The sequence below is a fragment of the Paralichthys olivaceus genome, chromosome 13, assembly GCF_024713975.1.
Source record: "Paralichthys olivaceus isolate ysfri-2021 chromosome 13, ASM2471397v2, whole genome shotgun sequence".
Taxonomy (NCBI): Eukaryota; Metazoa; Chordata; class Actinopteri; order Pleuronectiformes; family Paralichthyidae; genus Paralichthys; species Paralichthys olivaceus.
The window spans coordinates 3004875-3019946 of record NC_091105.1 but is presented as its reverse complement, the minus strand read 5'-3'; the positions used below and the strand labels follow the sequence as shown (position 1 = coordinate 3019946).

Sequence of the window (15072 nt, the reverse complement as noted above, 5' to 3'; positions counted from 1 at the left end):
CAGATAACGCTAATGTTCCAGTATTGGCATTTCGTGATTGAAACCGTGTGGCCTTTCACAGAATCAATACTTTCAGGCTCAGTTTCTCTTCATTCACGTCCACTTCAATTCTCGATGCCTGACTTTAAGTGAGAAATATTTGCAGTTAGGAGGAGGCGTGATTAAATCTACTGGAAGACAAAGTGGGTCAGCTGCAAGACGGGCTGGTGGGTGAGGGGCAAGGAAACCTGCTCCACTTCCAAATAATGAATCTAATCCACAACATTCATCAGCTGGAAACGACTGCAAAACAATTTGCAAAAAGAAAATATATCTATATATAGAAAAAGGGTTTTAATGCATCATCTGAACACGCAGTGGAGGAGTGCTGCAGACAGGCGGTGCAGAAGAAGAACGTGAAAGAGGTTTTGTTTGAAAATAAAAGAAATACACTTGATCTCCTTCAATGCCACTGCTGTAACCCCATTGAGGCGTAAGGGCAGCACAGCTCCAATGTTAAAGGAGGCTAATTACTCCCAGTATCTCCCACACTCCAGGGAGCCGAGGTCACGGAGAGGACAAGCATGTGAAACATTCCTGCAGCCTGCTGCTGCTGCTGCTGCTCCGCCTCCCTCCCTGCTCACCCTGTCCTCCTTTCTCCTCCTTCATCCATCCTCCTCTCATCTTCCTCCTCTTCCCTCTGCCCCACTTTGCATGGCTCACATTTTGTTCCTGCTCCCCATCATTCATTCATTCACCCTTTCCAATATTCATTCAGTCATTTGTCTTCATTCTGTGGTGCGATCAGACATTCAAGACTTCTTGTGGATAGATAGATTTATATATATATATATATATATATATATATAGTTTTTATTGAGAATCAGCAGAACTGTGAGGATGTATTAACTCAATACCAACTGTAGACTGTGCATAGAGATGGACGCCGTGTCTCCAGGTCTTCGCTTTGCACAAAGTGAAACCAAATATTCAGATAAAGAATTTAAAAAAATGTAGAATTGTATTAATTCCTTTTCTTTTTGCAAACTATTAAACATGTTTCGATTCAATGGTTGTCGTCGTGATCACAAACAAACATCTTTGCTTCCTGAAAACTGTGAAACTCGTTTCCTCTGCATTTGTATGAATATGGCGTCGCACCAAATGGTAAATTGGAACAAAATGACCAAACGATCCTCGGGCTTCCTTTTGATTCTTTACAACCAGTTGTAAACCTTCAGCTGGAGCCTGGCACCATTGAGGTTATTTATTAGTGCAATATATCTCTGTACTCTCACTGTCACAGCAGTGGCAGCAGGACGACGGCGGCTGAACAGGTTTAAAACGCCTCTTTGAAGCCGTATTTGATTTTCTAAAGAGTCCGACCTGGACTATTAAACGTCTGGAAAACAAGAACCTTCCTGTTGATTGATGAACGGTTCCCATGAGAGTTGAATTAGGAGCATCTGGGGCCGATCACATACTTAGGACACGTGGCAGCCATTTTAAATCTCCGTTGTCCTGATCAAGAGTTCGGAATTAACGGCTGCTTTAACTTTACCAAACTGATGACAGAATATATATAACTATCCACATCCTGTTATTGCGGTCATCTAAATATATATGTATATATTAAACTGAACAACACCTATTCTCTACATAAAATATATTTAAATCCCATCTTATACTTTCTACACGAGTATTAAGTACTTGAAGTTACATATTAATTCAAGGAAAATAAAATTAAATAAACTAGTGTGTATTAATTGCAAAAGCCGCTCTCAGATCTGGATAATGTCACGATGCCTCACAACTAAACCTCTGACAGGAAGACCTGGGTTTCTTATGTTTTATCACATTATAATTCATTTTAACGCAACAGAAAACCCTCTGTTTGTTATTTTTCCACTGTCGACAAAGTATCTCAGTTTGAGAGACGCAAATCATCAGGAGGTTCAATCACCTCCCAGCTCAGATCAAAGTCAAAGGCAAATTTTCCCGGTGGGATTTGGTTTCTCACGGAGGAACTGTGAGACCATTTGAATTTAATTCAAACGTCTGATTTACTCGTATCGGACGCGTCTCATTTGGTGGCCGGAGGTTAACTCCAGTGATTTGACTGAGATCTTCACAACTGCTCACCGACGACCTTGGCCCGACCTCTGTTACACTTTGTCTCGTAAGAAATCACAAACAACTTCTTAGTTTTTATCGTCACTGCTGTGTTGGTGTTTTGCAACGATTTCAATTTAGCGTCTTGACTTTAGCAGCACTTGAATTGAAATGAATCATCTCCCTGTTGCTTCACTTATATTACAAGATAAAAAATATAGTTTGAAAACATTGTGGTGTGGATTTGGCTTTATACTTGAAATGAGCTGATCAGTGATCGAGTGTGAGCCTTGAACAATACTACGTTTTTCAGGCTCAGACTCTTTTTACAGAGTGGACGAGAGTTTTAAATAATGAAGGAACAGGACAAGTAGCTACGCAAATTCTAAAATCAGCACGGAGCTATACGATGTAGATATCGGTTGCTCATTCTATGATATAAAGCTATGAACTGTGGGTAATTCTCTTTGGCATATTCTCATAACGTTCCCCAAGTGTGAATTAAGGGGTCAGAGAGATTGCGAGTCCTCAAAGGTCTGTGACTCCTTCACAGGTGGACGATGGGACCGGGTCGAGATCTGTCAGTGAGGTTGTCTGTTGTTTTCCTGGGCTCAGTCTTCCACCGCACGCTGAGGGGAGCCTGAGTCTGACTCGTGAGCAGGGCACCGAGCTGAGGGACAAAGGAAGGGGCCAGTTTCCTGTCATTTACCTTCCCTGAGGTCATTTTGCATCTTACAAGAGAGTTGTACCTGCTGGAGGATCTGGGCATTAACAGCTGGATCAGTCATGTCCGCATCAGTCTGGAACTTCACCTTCACCACCGTCGTCGTCCATTTTGGATCTGAAAAGTACAATAAATCTATAAACGCACCTACGACACAAAGAGAGACACACGCTGCAACGTTTGATTGAGTCATTGACCCCTTTACCTTGATGACAGATGAAACTGTACTTCTCCTCACAGGGTAAGTCATTCCACTCATGTAGACGATTCTCCCCCACACAGAACTGGTTGCCCAGGTAGTTATTAGGACATGTCCTCTTCCAGTTTCTAAAGGAGCTTTGAGACATGTCGGACCACGTCCACGGCTCTCGGTAGAGACCAATCCAAGCCGTGATCCCGGCTGGTTTCACAGAGAACACCTGGTGGTGCTCCGCATTGTTCTCGATCATGGCCAGGTCTGTGTAGCGTTCTCTGCAGAAGTCCCGAGCAGAAAACCAAGTTTTCAAAAGTTCGATGTAGTGATATTTGTGCTCCTTTTGGTTCGTCACTGCAATAGACCGAACAGAGAAGTGGAGATTTTCTGCTGTTTTATCCGACAGGTTAATTCAGTTGATAATACAGAGGAAGTGTATGAGCTCAAACGTTTACTTACCACTGTAACAAATAAAATGACTCTTTTCAAGACATCTAGCATCGTTCCATTTTCCATCTGCTCTCATCCACACGCACATCTCCAATCCACCACCAGCATTCGGTTCACCTTGGTTCCAGGGCCGATAACCGGTTCTGCTGGTTTCATTGGTCGCTGACCATCTCCAGGAGTTGGTGTCACTGCCCAGAGTTTCCCGCCAGGATCTGGGGTCGTCCCTCAGTCCCAGCCACGCCCATTCATAGGAAAAATCTGCTTTCAGCCTCTGTAAATCATCCGCGCTCTCGAAGGTCGCCAGGTCGGTGTGATGCTCTCTGCAGTAATTCTGAGCACTGGTCCAGTTCATCGCCAGGTGCACGTAGCGGTACTGACGCTGCGGGAACTGAGAGCAAGAGCAGAGGATGCATCCTGGGGGTCGATAATGGACGTATCGTTAGTATTCAGTGAATTATTTTACACATGAATTCAGTTTTTCCTCATGTTGCTGTGAACGTCTCTGCGAAGATAAAAGTCTAAAAACTCATGTTAAGCTGAAATTTTAATTTGATGCACAGAGCACTAACTGGCACCATCGTCATGACGACAAACAATCAGTTCCCTGGCATAAACCACAAACCTCGCTAACCTCGCTAACCTCGTTAGCGGATGGGTACCGATGTCCCGCCGATAAACACACTCGACCAATCACCAATCTAGTTTCAATCCATCGCATCAAATAAGCAATTAACACCAGAGACACAGGAAGATCAACGATTGCAATACATAGAGCTGAGGTTGAATTAATTGTGTGTGTGTGTGTGTGTGTGTGTGTGTGTGTGTGTGTGTGTGTGTCTCACCCAAGAAGAGGAGAAACAGAGTCACATAAAAAGCCATCTCTGATTTTACTGCAAATAAAAAGAAAGAAGAACTTTTGAACAACTTCCTTCCCGGGTTTTAACAATTTAAAGCAACTTTAAAGAAACATTTTAAACAACTATTTTGTTTGAGCCATAAAAACACTGACGGAACATGAGAACAAAAGAAAACATTTCTCACCTGGTTTTATTTTCTCCTGCAGTTCCTCGGCCGACCGTGCGACTGATCCTCTGCGAGAATAAAGATGTTCTCCGGTGTAGAATCCGGCCGCTGAGTTTTTATAGACGACAAACACCGAAACATCTGCTCTGACGCCCTTGAAAACTATATCGAGCTTGAAACCATTTTCATATGCAAAGCGCCACTTGGTAAAAGGTGAGTCCGGTCGTTAACATCCAAACATCTTCATCTTCGTGTCCATGATGAAGAGAAAACTTTTTCTTTTATTTCACTGTTTTGTTCACGAACTCGATTCAAAATCACCAACAGAGGAATAACAGGGGTGTTTCAAGGGACTTTGCGGGGCCCAGGCAAAAGGGACCTAGGGGACCCCCCCACATCAAACCAGTGTATGATATATTTTTATAGTTTACCTTGATGCTCGATGACAGGTTGGATTCTTCAGGGCTGTTGGAGAAATGTTTTTCTCCTCTCTTCAGATTCGTCTTTTCAGCTGTTCACTTTTTACATTCGGCTTGAAAATGTGTGATTTCGTTTGAGATCAGTACGAAGACCAAGGAGCTGGTTCTCACTCCTGTCCGTCTGTTTGTTGGTTGTTTTAAAAGTTAGATTACAACAACAACAAAAAATCACCTGAAGGGATTACCATGTGGGTGTGGGAATTTTTAGATGAATTCATGGATCTTGATGAAAACAATAAACCAGGAGCATTAAGAGGACTGATGTCCATGAGGGGTTCCTCTTCGGTGCACGTTGATTGAATTAAATTTAAGGTGATTTATCTTTTTTAATTATTTCAAGTTTGATGTCTTATCTTTTATTACCTGAACTCACACTAACTAACTGACCCAGTGTCTCCAGACGTTATTTCCTCAGTATGAAATTATAAAGAGTCCTACCTGACAACATGCAGCTCTATTTAACTGCTGTCAACGTCTTCTCACAGCTCAGGCAGAGAGGAAGAGGAGTGACGAAGAGTCGCCCCTCAGGTGTGCTCAATCTATTAATGGATGCTGATTGGTCGGCTCGGTCAGAGGAGAAACCAGTGACTGGACCGATCAGGTGGAAGACAAATGGAGAGAAGGGAGGAAGAAAGAAAAGCTCTTCGCCTCCGTCTGGTACCAACGAGTCAAACTGGAAACGAGTGGGAGTCTTCATACAGACAGACAGGATGTGTTTTTCAGTCAGAATGAATTCGCACTAAACTTGGTGGAAGGAAGAAACATCAGCCAAGAGAGAACCTGAACAAGTGTTTCTTTCCCTCTGCTAATTTAAAATGTTAAGCTACAGAACAAGAACAATTAAGGTTTGACTAATTAACTCATCATGAAAGATCAATAACCTGTTAAATAACCAACATCACGATTAATTTGTGATAAATGTGAATATTTTTTAAGTTGGTCCTGATTTTTAACTCGATCCTCGTACACGTTTGTTTTACAGATTTACAACTGAACAGATTTCCATGAAACAAAGAGAGAATCGCTTTCATTTTGCTTCTAATGTCGACAAAATGATATATTTATATTCAACAACATTCCCATTAGCCTGAGCTGCACTTTGTCCTTTGCCTCTTGATGTTAACACGTGGAACTGAGACGAACATGGTGAGAATTACTCGTAAACATCAGTATTTTAACTCGTGAGGATAAAGGCACTGACTTCAGAGCACAGAGAGCGAACTCATTTAAAACACACTGTGGGACGAGAGGCCGCAGATGTGGAGGGTAACTTACTCTGACTGGACATTCACACTTTCAGACACTGGTTTTAATAAAGAGAGAATAAATGAATAAAATGATCATGATCCATCATCATCTGAGCTCATATAAACAAAGTGTGAGGATTTAAAACCTTCAGCTCAGTCCGCTCTCGTCCGCTCCTTATTTATATCAAGTAAACTTTGTAACTGCACTTTTGAAAAGTGTTAAATTCATAAAGTTCATAGTTATAAACTCATTCTAAGCTGCTGAAGTTGCTCTGCAGGCTGATCACTGATCTGTAGGCTCTGAACTCCATCGCTAATATAAGTTCATTTTAATGTTCTCAGTGCAAGTCAAACTGCTGTAAGGAAACAGCGCCACACAGTGGAGGACTGTGATTACTGCTACCTTCCCCAAGGATCGAGCTGTTTTAATGACGCTTCCAATAAATTCATTCACTTCTAATAAAAACACAAAGTACACGGAGTAATCCTCACTTGAATTTATTCATACTATATCATTTTTATATTCTATGTTCATCAGATATTTATATATATATTTATATAGATATTTACATGTGGCAGAGTTGCCGGTAGAAGAAACAGATATTTCAACAAAATGGATGACAACAAAAACAAGTGTCAAATTCAGTGCTATGCTGAACGCACACAAAGTCTGATCCCGAAATAAAAAAGTGTCATGAAAACCAGACATCGGGGGGGAAAAAAATGTACACAGAGCTTTACACGAGGCTGCGTCACACTGTCTGGTGGGTTTTTGTGTTACTTGGGTTTCTGCGTCGGAGCTTGTGCAAATGTAGCGTCGCTGAAAAAGTGGCGTCACCGACTCCCCCAGTTATCACCAGGCAGTGAACAGGCAGTTTGACGTGAACACGTAAAAAAAACAAAAAAAAAAACAACAACAACACTGTACACACGGAAACAATGAATGCTTTCTGAGGGAGAGGATCCAGGTGGGTTGTAAATTGCTCGCATTAAGTACAGCCATGCATTAGCAGCGATCGTCACACATTCTTCGATACGTCGTCTGATAGCTTGCCTTTCTTGCTGACATGTATCAGTCAAAATATATTGGACCAAACAAACATGCGGTGAGCGAATATTGTTTCTCACATTCACCCGCTCATCAGAGAATACACTTTGGAATTAAATGGCTTCTGGAGGAAACGTAAATTCTCAAAATAAAAACAAATGACGCACTAATCAGCTTCTGTTCTGTCTTTTCTTAAAGCCAATGAAGTAATCTTCTGTCACTTGAAAGTAGAAGAGTGGCTCCAGCTTTGCGCAACTAAGCACCTCTGACACACGTGCACTTGCGTGTGTTCGTGTGCCACAAGCGTGAGCTACCTCCTATAAATACAGTACGTTTTTTTTAAACTCCTCTCTCTTCAGACCCTACGTGGTCGACTTAACAAAAATAGAATATAAAATAATTTTCAATACATTCTAGAAACAAACACGCAACTGGGTTGGTCGAGTACAGAGGGCGGGGGGGGGGGGGGTGGCGGAAAGAGGCAGGTCCTGGTGGAGGTGGAGTTGTGTGGAGGAGGTGGAGGACATGGGTTCGTCCCCATCCGGAAGATTTCAAGGGTGCACCTTGAAGGAGAGCAGTTCCTCTGAGTGCATGTTGTTGAGTGAACGCAGCTCGGGAAGCTTGAGTAGCAGTTTGGTGAACGTGGTGGCCGCCTCCTCGCCGTGGTTCTGAATCACCAGGTTTCGAAGAGCCCGGATCAGTTTGTCCTGCAGGGCCTCCAACGCGATCAGGTCCTGGATCCCTGAGCGATCTGACGAGGACAAACACACATTCATTAACACTACAGATCATTTACTCTTAGACTAAATCCTAAATTGCTTGAATCTGCTGCAGAAGTCACATTAATCTGTGTATCACCAGTGAAGCGTTCTTACCGGCTGAGACGAGCACCACGGCGGTGAAGAGACTCATTTCGTCGGCGTCGAGCCGCAGCGCCGCCAGCTTCTCGCTGAACTCGCACATGGAGTTGAGGAGCTCGCCGGCACCAAGTGAGCGCAGCGTGTCGAGGCTGTAGCGCTTGCCGCTCAGGAAGGTTACGGTCCGCTCGACCACGTTGAACAGAGACGCGAATCGGACCATCAGCACCTGAGAGTCGAGACGAGGAGGGAAGGGGGATTTTAGGTTTTTGGTTTGACTTGTGCAGATGGTCTAAAAACAACCGAGTTACAACTTTCATGCTTCTTTTGTTTTATGTTTGACGTCTCAACGAATCTTTGTAGATGAGAAAATTGTTTTTATGTATTTGAATTTGTAGAAAAAGTCACACTTGTTGCCAATTATAACTGTTTTGAAATAATTGAATTAAAAAAGGTGTCACAGCCTCAGGAGCAGAAGCTGGACGGTCTCCATCAAAACCCACAGAGAGTTCTTTCATTTTAAATGTTATCAGAGCAAATGTTAGTCAGCGCCCAGCGGACTGTCGGCCACACTGGGTCCTGTATTCTACACGTTAGAACCCATCGTGTTGGACTTCAGCACAAAACAACATGAGGTGTTCATGTTTTCGCCTGTTTGACCATTTACCTCGAAGGTTCCAGCCTTCAGCAGGCTGACTTGGTCGCGCTCGGGAAGGTCACGGAAGTCTGGGATCTTCTTGGCGAACTCGACCACCTCCCGCACGGCCGGGGTGAAGCTCATGGAGAACTCCTCCCAGATCTCCTGGCTTGGCTTGTGGGGGTCCACGTAGGGCGAGGTGTTCATGGGACAGACCTGGAGGAACACGGGAGCAGAGGGTGAGTCAGGGAGCGTGTTCGGGCGCCTTTCAAGATCTAACCGTGTGAAACATGAATTACTCACCAGGTGTGCTCTGTTATTCACGCAGCTGGTTGGTCCATTGTAACCACTTGAGGCATTTTGAGTGTGAAATTCATTCTGTCTTTGGCCGTCTTCTGAGGGTTCGCAGCTAGGGGCGCTGTTGCGCTGCTGCTGGGGCAGCTGCTGGGGCAGCTGCTGGTAAACGCCCCTCTCGTCCCTGAAAGCAGCGTTGGTGACGTGTTGGCTGTTACTGTACGAGCTGTGCTGGAAACCTCCCATCTCTGCGTTGTTGTTCCACGAGTTCCAGCTCTCCTGCTGCTGCTGCTCCTCCAAGCGGCTTTCGCACCTGGTCTCCAGGGCAACGGTGACGGCCGAGGACGAGACCTGACCTTGCCTCGGCGACCTCTGCTGGCTGAACTCTAAGGCGTGCTGGTGCTGCCTGCTGGTCGTGACGACGGCCTCGTCCTCACCACTGTCCGATGCGCAGGAGGAGGCGGAGCTGGAGTTGGTGTCCATAGACACCACGGACTCCGAGTCCTGTGGGCACTGCGGCGACGAGGGGTTGGAGCACGACGGGGAGTCAGAAGCAGAAGAGGAGGAAGAGGAGGCCGAAGAGCTGGCGTCGCTGGTCATGGCCTCCATGGGCAGTGTGGGGCTCTGGTGGCCGTGCAGCATGCTGTGCAGCTGGCTGTTGTTGCTCATCATGTTGTTCATGGCGTTCTGCATCTCCAGCAGCATCCGCTGCTTTTCCCTCTTTGGGATGCGGCCAAATCGCACGGCTGAAAAAAAAAAAAATGACACCACAAAAGAGGCTTATGAGTAAATCGGCAGCTGATGTTTGCTTTTGGATTTAACTGAGTAAGAATAAAACACACAGACTGAAGGTAAACTAAATTGCTCACCATCTCGGGACATGCCGACAGACAGACACTTCTTGAAGCGACACTGCTGGCAGCGGTTCCTGTTGATCCTCATGATGGTGCAGTTCTCCATCTTCAGACACTTCTTGTACTGGATGTTCTGCTGGATGCTTCTCCTGAAGAAGCCCTGAGGAACCACAACACAGACAGCATGAGTCGTCTGAGCTCCAACCCTCACAGTGACAGTATGAATTGAACCCGCAGGGACGCAAAACGCTGCATTCCCGGAACATGTCTCACCTTGCAACCCTCACAGGCGTGCACGCCGTAGTGGAACCCCGAGGCCACATCGCCGCACACTTTGCACAACAGCACCATGCCGTTGATTTCTGCAGAGAACAGAGAGCAGTGATTCACGTGCACCAGATCACAAAAATGTGTTGCTCGCTGGTTTAGTTGTTTCAATAACTGCACTTACTGGTGATGCTGCTCTTGGCGGACGTGGAGGAGCGCCCGGCCTTCTCCGTGCCGTGGCCGCGCAGGTTGCCGCTCTTGGCCGGTGGAGCGATATCCACGACCATGCCCACGGCCCTGCTGGGCAGCGAGGGGCGGGACAGAGGAGGCGACGTCGACATGTAGCCGCGGCTCGGGCTGGTGCTCATGAAGGACTCCTGGCTGGAGGAGGAGCCGGAGGAAATGTAGGCAATCACGCCCCCTGTGGAGAAGAAAGAGATGACGTGTTAAAGTGGATGAATTACTAGAAAGAGGTTCTTACAGCGTGGTTGGTGTCTGCAGCTCAAATTGCATTTAACACTGATACTGTGGATATTTAGTCTCATCCTGCTGCTGATGCTCTGGTATGAAAACAATCCACAGCATTACAACAAGCGCACGTTGCAAAATGTGCCGTCTCGAGACATGACTTCCTGTTTCCATGAAAACCTGTTTCTAAGAAATGTCATCAGTGCAACAACAATCGAAGAAACACACAAACTCCTGGCAGCACAGGTACAGTACCTCCGACACACCCAGGCTGCACAGGAGTGTCTCCTGGTTGGTTTATTCTCTGACTGAGCTGCTTCATCGCCTCTGATTGAATAACACTGTTACATAACATGCTGGGTCTCTATGTTATGGGAGTGCACTGCGCTGACTTGACGACCAGGGTCACTGAAGCACTGGGGCACCGCAGCAGTTGTAGGAACAAAAACATCCACAGCCGGGTTGTATAACGACGCGTTGGGCCAGAAAACAAGTGGTGACCTTTGTGTCTCAGGAATGTGGAATTTAAAGTTTGGCGGAGCCACAGCTAGAAGAGAAAGAGCCTGGAGCCACGTTCCAAAACGAAGGAATGTTGAAGATATTTTTTTAAACGTCACTGGTTGGTTACGATAAACATTAGTGTGTCAGTCATTTATAACTCTCTCTCTCTCTCTATATATATAGATATATATATATATGATTTGATGAGGTATTGTCCTGTTGAAGCTTCTCCAGTTTGAATATCTTCAAGATTCGAACTGAGGGTCATTTGAATTTTGAAGTTGGACTCTGGGAAATTTACATTTAAAAAAAAAAAACAACCCGATTAACAGATTAACAGGAATGAAGCAGGCAGACGTATAAATAATAGATTTTATTAGTTGCACCCTTCTTAAAGGTGTGATGCAGAATCTAACGAAGCTGACGAATGAACTGTGGTTCCTTTAAAAAACCCAGAAATACTCAAAGTTAATTTCCTCATAAAGAATCAAACCATAAACATTTAATCAGAAAAGTTGATCATCTGTTTTTTTTTTTTTTTTTTTTTAGTGTGTGTGGAATATTTGTGTAATAAATAAAAAAAAAAGTGTGAAGTGTTTTTCTTCAAAGTCAGAACAGACGATTACCTAACCCCAACCATGACTGTTCTCTTTCACGGCCCACCCACACGTGGACCTGTCATGTACTTCTGTGAAAGCGAGGCGCAAAGAGGAGGAGGGAGGGAGGAGGGGGGGGGGGGGGGGTGAGGAGGGAGGGAGGAGAAAAACAAATCTAGGTCAGCTGCTGCTCTTTCCCTCCGTCTCACGTGTACCCTGCAGTCCAGCCTCGCGCGCAGCACACACCGGATTATGCAAGGCTGTGCGTCACGGGCTGCGCGCCGGCCAATCGCGGGCGACTCTCACAGAAACGTGTGCGCCACAATGGAACGCCCCTCGGCCAATCGCGAGAGTGTTCCAGAAAGCGTGTACACAAAGGGCACATGGCTAGACTACGGTGTCCATGTGAGCGGGAAGTGGAACACTGTTGTTGTGTCAAATCTGAAGCGCCGCGAAGCGCTGGCACCGCGTTAACCCCGATTTTTACGCGCAGGAACAGGGCGACACCCGCGTCTTCACCCCGCTGCACCGAACTCCCCGATGGAACATGATCCGTGAACTCACGTCCTGACACATGATTGAGCTGGAAACGCTCAGAACAAATATCTGTTTATGTTCTGGATCAGCTCCCAACTGTGGTCATTCATTTGAAAAAAACCCGCAGTTTGAATAAAACGACGTTTAATTGTTATTATTATTGAGCATCCGGTGGAATCAAACCACTCATGTATGTTTGAATTTATAACTATGAGACATAAATAACTTCAGTGAACATCCTGAGTGTTATAAATGATCAGCGAGAGAAACAAGTGTCCCTGTTCTGGATCAGTTTCATTCACAAGCAAATCGATTAAACAGTAAAACATGACTGCACTTTATGAGACATACATGTCTCAGGGGGACATCCTGTCCCATGAATGTTACATCTAATCAATAAAAGCTGGAACCTCGAGTATGAATGAAGACATCAACATGTCCACCCCTGCGGTTCGAGTCCCTGCACGGTGCACGCAGACAGAACCCGAACTACCACCGTGTCCCTGCAGAGACCTTTAAACGACACACCAGTCCTCTCTTACCAGGCTTCGCTGTCCCGACGTCCTCAGGCATCTCCGACGGAGGGGATGACTCAAGGCTGTGGACTCCGGACCGGGTCTTGTGCCACTGGTGCGTAAAGACAACGACGAGGAGGAGCGGAGGAGCGGAGGAGCGAAGAAAGACGCAGGTGAGGAGCTCACACCGGAGGAGGCGATGTCCGAGGAGGAGCTGCAGGTCCAGATGTGAGAGTCACCGGAGCTGCGTCTCATCCAGCGGCGTTTACTTTCTGAGCGAGAACAGGACGTCGACGAGGAACTCCCCCTCCCAGTGTGTGTGTGTGTGTGTCAGTGAGTGTCTGTGAGCGTGTCTGTGGGTTTGAGTCGAGAGAACTGAATGTTCTCAGTAGTGGGGCTCGCCCATGTGACCCATTTGTCGGCCACGCCCCTCTGGCCGGGCCGATGGAGCCACTTTAACCCAGTGACACACTTTCAGACCCCGGGGGGGGGCGGGGCCAAGCGGCCTGACGCGTAACAGTGGGACGGCGAACGGAGCAGGTCACGTTGCATCGCACAACGTGAAGCGTGGAGCAGCAGCACAGACATGCAGCCTGCACACATGCATCACAGACACACACGCAAACACAGACACATGCACACACACGTTGTGCTGGAGGAACATGGAGTCATTCAGGTTTGAGTCCATAAACAACAGGCTGCGTCTCTCCTGCACTTCAATCAACACTTACATTCTACTTCACAGCAAATACTACACAAACCGTGTACTCCACTCATGACATGAACGACAACAGTGTTTAAGGAAAAACTGCTTCACACTTAAAAAAAACTAAAAACACTTGGGAAAGATTTTAAATCTTAAAGGGATCGTTCACTCTTATCTACTCGAGTGGGTGAAGTGTAAAACACTTCTGGAGTATCAGAGGTAAACAAACAAATGGAAATGGAAAAAAAAAAAAAAACAAGAGAAGAAAAACATGAAATGACTTGGAACAGGGTCATTTACACCAAATCTCAAACACGTCACCCAGCTCCTCCATAGGCGAAGCGGTGAGTCGATAATGAGTTAATTCTCATTTTCCAGTGAACTATCTCTTTACAGGGACAGTGTGAAGAGTTTAGTGACATCTAGTGGTGAAGTGTCGTGTTGCAGCTGAACGCCCCTCATCTCCCCCTCCCCCTCTGCTTCCAAACATGAAGGAGAACCTGTGGAAACCTTCAGTTGTCATAAAAACTCAAACCCTGTTTAGTTTGTCCAGTCTGGGCTACTGTAAAAAAAACAAAAAAGCATGGCGGCCTCCGTAGAGAGGAGTAGTATTAAGTATTTCAATATAAAGGGCCCACTCTAGGGTAAAGAAAGCATCAAGTAGTACAATTTAGATGAAACACACGAGTGAAAACATCACCAGGATTATTTTTTTAGGATTATATTTCATTTCTGCCCATGGAACCTTTCACCTAAATCTCACTCACTGGACCTTTAAAGATCAAATCCACCAGTTATCTATGTATAATGTCTATAATTGTCTTATATGATATAGATCATCCATTAAATACTATAAATTACATTAACCCATTAGATTGGAGATGATGAATCACACTCTGAGTTCAATATAAATCAGACTCAGTTGTTTTTCTCTTTCATAAAATATAAAACGTGTGTTTGCATATACACTACATGTGTAAATATATGTATACGTGCAGTGGGAGCATGTGTGTATGTTTAAATACATGTACTACATGTGAATAGATGCATGTGTCCACGACCTCAGGTTCACAGGAGACCTCAACAAAACAACCCAACTGTGCAAATCTCTCAATATCACAGGACACAGTTCTCCGGGACCATCTGGGAGTTCAGTGTTAGCAAGAGGAGCCAGGGACTGAACCACAGACCTTCTGGTTAGTGGACGTCCCACTGTACCTCCACGTACTGCCCACAACGACTTCCCTGTGTCAGTTAATACACGTGTCAAACAAGAGAGAAGTGATATAACAACAGAGTCAGTTGCATCAGTTGATTTGGGCGGGTTAATACACAATGCCGATGATAGGCCTTGATTAACTGGAGTATCTTTGGCTGCAGACATCAGCTCACCACGATTCTCTTCCCGTCAGACCCTCTCGAGCTGACTCCATTGGCTGACTTCATTCTAGCTCTCGATGACGCCTCCGTGGAAACACCAGACTCGCAGCGAAGATGCTGAACAATAATCTACAGATAAAACAAGTCCTCTTCGTACAATTCCGAGTTAAGTGAAATTTCATATTGTCATTTTCTCGAGAACCAT

General features: G+C 45.4%; 2 protein-coding genes across 4 annotated transcripts; both read right to left on the bottom strand.

The window, feature by feature from the left end:
- Positions 1 to 2496: 2496 nt before the first annotated feature.
- Positions 2497 to 5467, bottom strand: LOC138404798 (macrophage mannose receptor 1-like). 3 transcript variants are annotated; one of them, XM_020103433.2, is made up of 7 exons: positions 5399 to 5467; positions 4500 to 4589; positions 4301 to 4348; positions 3468 to 3872; positions 3021 to 3362; positions 2841 to 2932; positions 2497 to 2761 (listed from the first exon to the last, which is right to left on the bottom strand). In XM_020103433.2, exons 1-7 carry the CDS (start codon positions 5406 to 5408, stop codon positions 2639 to 2641), a joined length of 1110 nt encoding a protein of 369 aa, XP_019958992.2. In that variant the 5' UTR covers positions 5409 to 5467; the 3' UTR covers positions 2497 to 2638. The 3 variants fall into 3 exon arrangements, with proteins under 3 accessions (XP_019958992.2, XP_069393798.1, XP_069393799.1); XM_069537697.1 differs by lacking the exon at positions 5399 to 5467 and adding an exon at positions 4913 to 5054; XM_069537698.1 differs by lacking the exons at positions 4301 to 4348; positions 4500 to 4589; positions 5399 to 5467 and adding an exon at positions 4913 to 5055 and having other exon boundaries at positions 3468 to 3846.
- Positions 5468 to 6689: 1222 nt separating this feature from the next.
- Positions 6690 to 13445, bottom strand: nr1d2a (nuclear receptor subfamily 1, group D, member 2a). The gene is made up of 8 exons (XM_020103427.2): positions 12809 to 13445; positions 10349 to 10585; positions 10171 to 10259; positions 9913 to 10057; positions 9053 to 9789; positions 8780 to 8965; positions 8131 to 8341; positions 6690 to 8006 (listed from the first exon to the last, which is right to left on the bottom strand). Exons 1-8 carry the CDS (start codon positions 12837 to 12839, stop codon positions 7807 to 7809), a joined length of 1836 nt encoding a protein of 611 aa, XP_019958986.2. The 5' UTR covers positions 12840 to 13445; the 3' UTR covers positions 6690 to 7806.
- Positions 13446 to 15072: the final 1627 nt, after the last annotated feature.

Excerpts from the sequence above, each read along its gene's own strand:
- LOC138404798 (XM_020103433.2), bottom strand. Across the intron at positions 3,873-4,300 it reads TCTGTTTCTCCTCTTCTTGG|GATGCATCCTCTGCTCTTGC; the intron begins GTGAGACACACA and ends ATCGACCCCCAG. Across the intron at positions 3,363-3,467 it reads TCATTTTATTTGTTACAGTG|TGACGAACCAAAAGGAGCAC; the intron begins GTAAGTAAACGT and ends GGTCTATTGCAG.
- nr1d2a (XM_020103427.2), bottom strand. The coding sequence starts at position 12,839 with ATGCCTGAGGACGTCGGGACAGCGAAGCCTG. Across the intron at positions 10,586-12,808 it reads CGTCGGGACAGCGAAGCCTG|GGGGCGTGATTGCCTACATT; the intron begins GTAAGAGAGGAC and ends TCTTCTCCACAG. Across the intron at positions 10,260-10,348 it reads CGCCAAGAGCAGCATCACCA|AAATCAACGGCATGGTGCTG; the intron begins GTAAGTGCAGTT and ends TGTTCTCTGCAG.